The sequence below is a fragment of the Sciurus carolinensis genome, chromosome 16 (assembly GCF_902686445.1).
Source record: "Sciurus carolinensis chromosome 16, mSciCar1.2, whole genome shotgun sequence".
Lineage (NCBI taxonomy): Eukaryota > Metazoa > Chordata > Mammalia > Rodentia > Sciuridae > Sciurus > Sciurus carolinensis.
In genome coordinates, this window is record NC_062228.1 from 67,107,639 (window position 1) to 67,112,082 (window position 4,444).

A 4,444-nucleotide genomic window follows, 5' to 3' on the forward strand; every position below is an offset into this window, starting at 1 on the left:
CTCGACCTGATCTCTTTACACGACTTAAATTCCTCCCTCTGGTCCTTGCTTGTGGCCACCACGCCCGACTGGTCTCCGCCCACATCCGTCCTCCTGGTTCCCACCACGGTTCCTTCACCTCCGCCGCCTCCGCCTCTCCTCCCCGCTGCAGCAGCGGCACCGAGGGCGCCAGCCGTGGGCACACTTGGCGGGGCTCCTGGGCAGGGTGGAGTCGCCCAGCTGCGGCCTCCAGTGCCGTGCAGGGGGCCAGCAGCAGCCCGACCAGTGTCCACCCACACCTTCAGACCACGCCGAGCCGCCCTGGGCCTCCCGATGGACAGCCCCTCCCACGCTACCCCAGGTGAAGGCACCGGACGTGCTCCTTGGGTCCATGGCCTACATGTTCAGCCCCTGGGGTCAAAGGAGGGCGGACACCCCGTGGAGGGTCCACTCAGGTGCGCTTATGCAAGGAGGGGTCTGGACTCGGCCTACACAGACCCGCCCAGGCAGCAGTTCAACAAGAGGACCCTGGTCCAGGAGCTCAGGAGCCAAAGGCAGTGCTGCCCCCTTCTGACCCATTTGCAAACATGTGACCCCTGCTCCTGTGATGGAGGCTGCTTGGTGGGAGCACTGGCGTGGCAGCAGGGGGTCTGCACGGGGACTCAGTGTCCGCCTGGAGGATGCTGACTGCCTCCTGGCCCATCTGGCCCGGTCCCGGGCTGGGGTCCTGACCACTGATAGCTTAGAGCCTGGTGAGGCCTTCCCACTTCACATTAGTGTGACCCCCACTCCAGCACGACCTTGTAGGAGGGACGCTGGACAGTCACTAGGAAAGGTCAGAGGAGGGGACCTAACACCAAGCCAGGGGAGGAGGCAGAGGACAGCCACCTCCCTGGGGAGAGGGGCCTGGAGGGCTCCCACCCATTGTGGACACCTCACGGTGACCCCCGCAGACCCGGAGTCCTCAAGGGCACAGTGACCCATCAGAGCACGGGCTGGGTTGGGAGGATTCCCCGGGGGCCTCCCGTGCCACCCAGTCCAGAGGAAAGATGCCAAGGAAGAAAGGAGCAAGAAAAGAGGTGGGACCGTCAGGCCCAGGCCTCAGCCAAGGCGAGCCTGGCCACGCAGAAGTCACGCACCGCCTGGACACAGCGGCCAGGAGCAGGACGGCAGAGCTGCGAAGACTACCACCCTCAGCTGCAGGGCTCGTCCCCATCGGGGCCTTCTCCCGGGACGCTCGCCCACCCACACCCACCAGACCGCCTCTCCCTGCCGGGGTTACGCGGCATCATTTCTTGGTGTGTAGTGACAGGGCTACAGAAGGCGTGATTCAGGGCCACCGGCCAGGTGCGCTGGCTTCCATCCCAGCACCCGAAAGGAAGGGAGGAATTGGGAACCACTAAGGACGAAAGGGACGTCCTCCTCTAGCAAGAAGGTGGGCGACGCCGTTTGCACGTGGGATGATCCCTTTCTTGGGCAGGAAGGTGCTCTTCCTGCTGTCCTTGGGAGAAGTCCTGCTGGCAGGGGCGGTTTGCAGAGGGCACAGGTGAGATGAGCTCACTAGCACCCACTGCATGGCCTCCTTGTTTGCACCCTGAGTGGCAGGGCCGTTTAGGCTCAGGGATCAGAGTGCTGCTTTCTGGCCACCTTGCGCCAGGGTCCACATGTGACTTGGCAGGTGGCTTGTAGCGTGGCCTCCTCACCTGGAGAACTGAAGAAACCCAGACTCAGGGTGAAAGCAGTGGCAGAATTTATTAGAGCAACAGAAGTCAGGCAAGCGGCCTCCCGACGGGGAGGGGTCCCCAGAGGGGTCCCGGAGTGGCTGCTGTCCAGGGTTGCGCATGGACACACAGGGTTACGGAAGCCGGCCCCCCGCCCCATCCTGGGTATGGCACCCAGTGTCCACCAGCTCTTCGAGTGCTCTGTGCACACCTGCTTCTCGTGGTCGGGTCTCGGTACCAAACAGTGGATCTCTCGCCCAGTTACTTTCCTCCCTCTGGTTGCCCAGGAGTCAGCCTGGCCTGTGCCCAGATCCTCAGCCCTGTGGCAGAGACCTGACCCAAAGGAGCCCAGGTTTCCTGCCTCACTGTGACAGATGGATTCCAGGAAATGGGAAGCTCAGGGTCCTGCCCATCTAGTGAGAAAGGTTGCCGAGGGAGGCAGGGCGGGGTGGAGGCCGAGAGCAGATTTCTTCCTCCTCCTTTCCCAATCTCTGCGCTAAAGGGGCAATCCCTCACCTGGGTTTCTACGTTTGTTTTGTCCACTTAACAGAAGAGCTCCAGATGACATGTGAGCCTGGCGATCTCTGACATGACCATCTCCTACATTCTCTACAAGCAGATTATGCCCCACAGTGAAAGTGTCTAAGTTTCAGAGGAATGGACAGCACTAGCCGTTACTCACTGGCCATGAAGGGTTTTGTCACATTCTGATTATTGTTGTATATTCAGTATTTGCAAGAGTTCATTACAAAGAATTGCACCTAATAAATGTGCGCTGAGCGGTGGGTGTGGTATGTACCCCTGTAATCTCAACAGCTCAGCAGGCTGAGGCAGGAGGATCAAGTTCAAGGTCAGTCTCGACAACTTAGAGAGGACCTCTCCTAGGGCATCAGAGCAGGGTAGAAGGACCTCGTGCAAGCTACCCAGTCCTCTCTTTTCTCTGGCACATTGCTCCAGATTAGAGCCACATCCCAGAAGATTACTGAGCAACCCACAGAGACCTCATCTCAAAATAAAATAGGGCCGGGAGTGTGGCTCAGTGGTTAAGTGCCCCTAGGTTAAATCCGCAGTACCAAATAAAATAAAACAAACAAACAAAAAACAAACAAGCAAAATCCGCTGAGTGCATAAGCCAGATGTGTTTCCGAGGTGAGGCAGACGTCCTCACTGCCCCCGCGGTGGCCTTCGAGCTGCGGGCCATCTGGGGCGAGCTTCGCGCCGCCCAGGCGTCCTGTCTGGCAGTGTGCTCACTGTGCCCCAGGCTCTGCCCTGGGGTGAACCCGCCTCTGGTGCTTGACGAGGTAGGAGGCATCGGCAAAGGCCTTCCCGCACTGGGCGCACACGTGGGGCTTGCGTCCGGTGTGCGTCTTCCGGTGCAGGCCGAGGCCCAGCTTGCGGCTGAAGGCCTTCCCGCACTCGGCGCAGCGGAAGGCCTTCTCGCCGCTGTGGGTCTTCCTGTGCGTGAGGAGGTTCGACTTCTGCAGGAAGGCCTTCCCGCACCTGTCGCACTGGTGGGGCTTCTGCCCGGTGTGGATCCTCCGGTGCTGCAGGAGGTTCTTCTTCTGGTTGAAGGCGCTGCCACACTCCTTGCACGCGAAGGCCCGCGCTCCGGCGTGGATCCTCTCGTGGTCGACCACGTTGGACTTCTGGGCAAAGGCCCTGCCGCACACGCGGCACCGGTAGGGCTTCTCCCCGGTGTGCGTCCGGCGGTGTCTCAGCAGGTCCGACTTGAACACGAAGGCCTTGGCGCAGTCCGTGCAGCCGTGGGGCCTCTGCCCCGTGTGGACCTTCTGGTGCTGGGCGAGGGCCGACTTGAACTTGAAGGACTTGCCGCACTGGCCGCAGCCGTAGGCCTTCTCGTCGCTGTGGATCTTCTCGTGATTGATGCGGGCGGATTTCCAGGAGAAGGCCTTGCCACAGACCTTGCAGGCGTAGGGCTTCTCCTGGGCGTGCGTCCGCTGGTGCTGGACCAGGTTCGGCTTCTGCTTGTAGGCCTTGCCGCACTCGGAGCACCGGTGCGGCTTCTCCGGGGCGTGCGTCTTCTGGTGCGTGCGCAGCCCGCGTCGCTCCCGGAACACTCTGCCACACTGGCCGCACGCGAGGGGCCCCTCCGCGCCAGGCACCCCCAGGCGACCCTGAAAGCCCAACTTTGCGCTCAACGACTCTCTGCAGGCATTGCATTCAAAATGCTTCTCCACACCTCTGAAGGGTTTGTGGCCAATTGATTTCCCACATCTATTACATTTATGAGAACTATTCTCGTCTTTCCTATCTGAACGATGTTTTAAGTGCCTTCCACACGGGTCTCGGTCTCGGAGCCTGCGTCTGGAGGGAACCTCCTCTAGGCTCAGTGCAACCATCTCCTGGTGTGGGGTGCCTCCCCGTCTGCTCCTGGTCAGCACTTGCGTGTCCACCGACGCAGCTTCTCTCTGGGGATTCCTCACCACGGCCGGTGGCCTCCAAATCTGCCCCTGGAGGCCCCAGGCTTTTTCTAAAATGGAATACAAAGAAATGTTCAGGGTGAAACTTTCCTCCCACGTGAGTGAGATGAAACACCACATCAATCTACTGTGGTCCCTTTGACTCCAGACGCCTGGCTAAGGGTAACAGGACTGACTGCCGTCATGGGCAAGGCTGAGGGAGGAGATGCCCTAAGATCACGGTGGGCACAACCACAGCTGTGCTGGTCAAGAACTATGAAAAATGGGTGTGTGGGCCGTGGGATCACACCCCCACAATGCCAG

The 4,444-nt window shown here is 60.5% G+C and overlaps 1 protein-coding gene across 1 annotated transcript; it reads right to left on the reverse strand.

Moving 5' to 3' along the window:
* Positions 1–2,947: 2,947 nt before the first annotated feature.
* On the reverse strand, positions 2,948–4,060 carry LOC124966251 (zinc finger imprinted 3-like). The gene has a single exon (XM_047527285.1). The coding sequence runs from the start codon at positions 4,058–4,060 to the stop codon at positions 2,948–2,950; it is 1,113 nt and encodes a 370-aa protein (XP_047383241.1).
* Between the last annotated feature and the right edge of the window lie 384 nt (positions 4,061–4,444).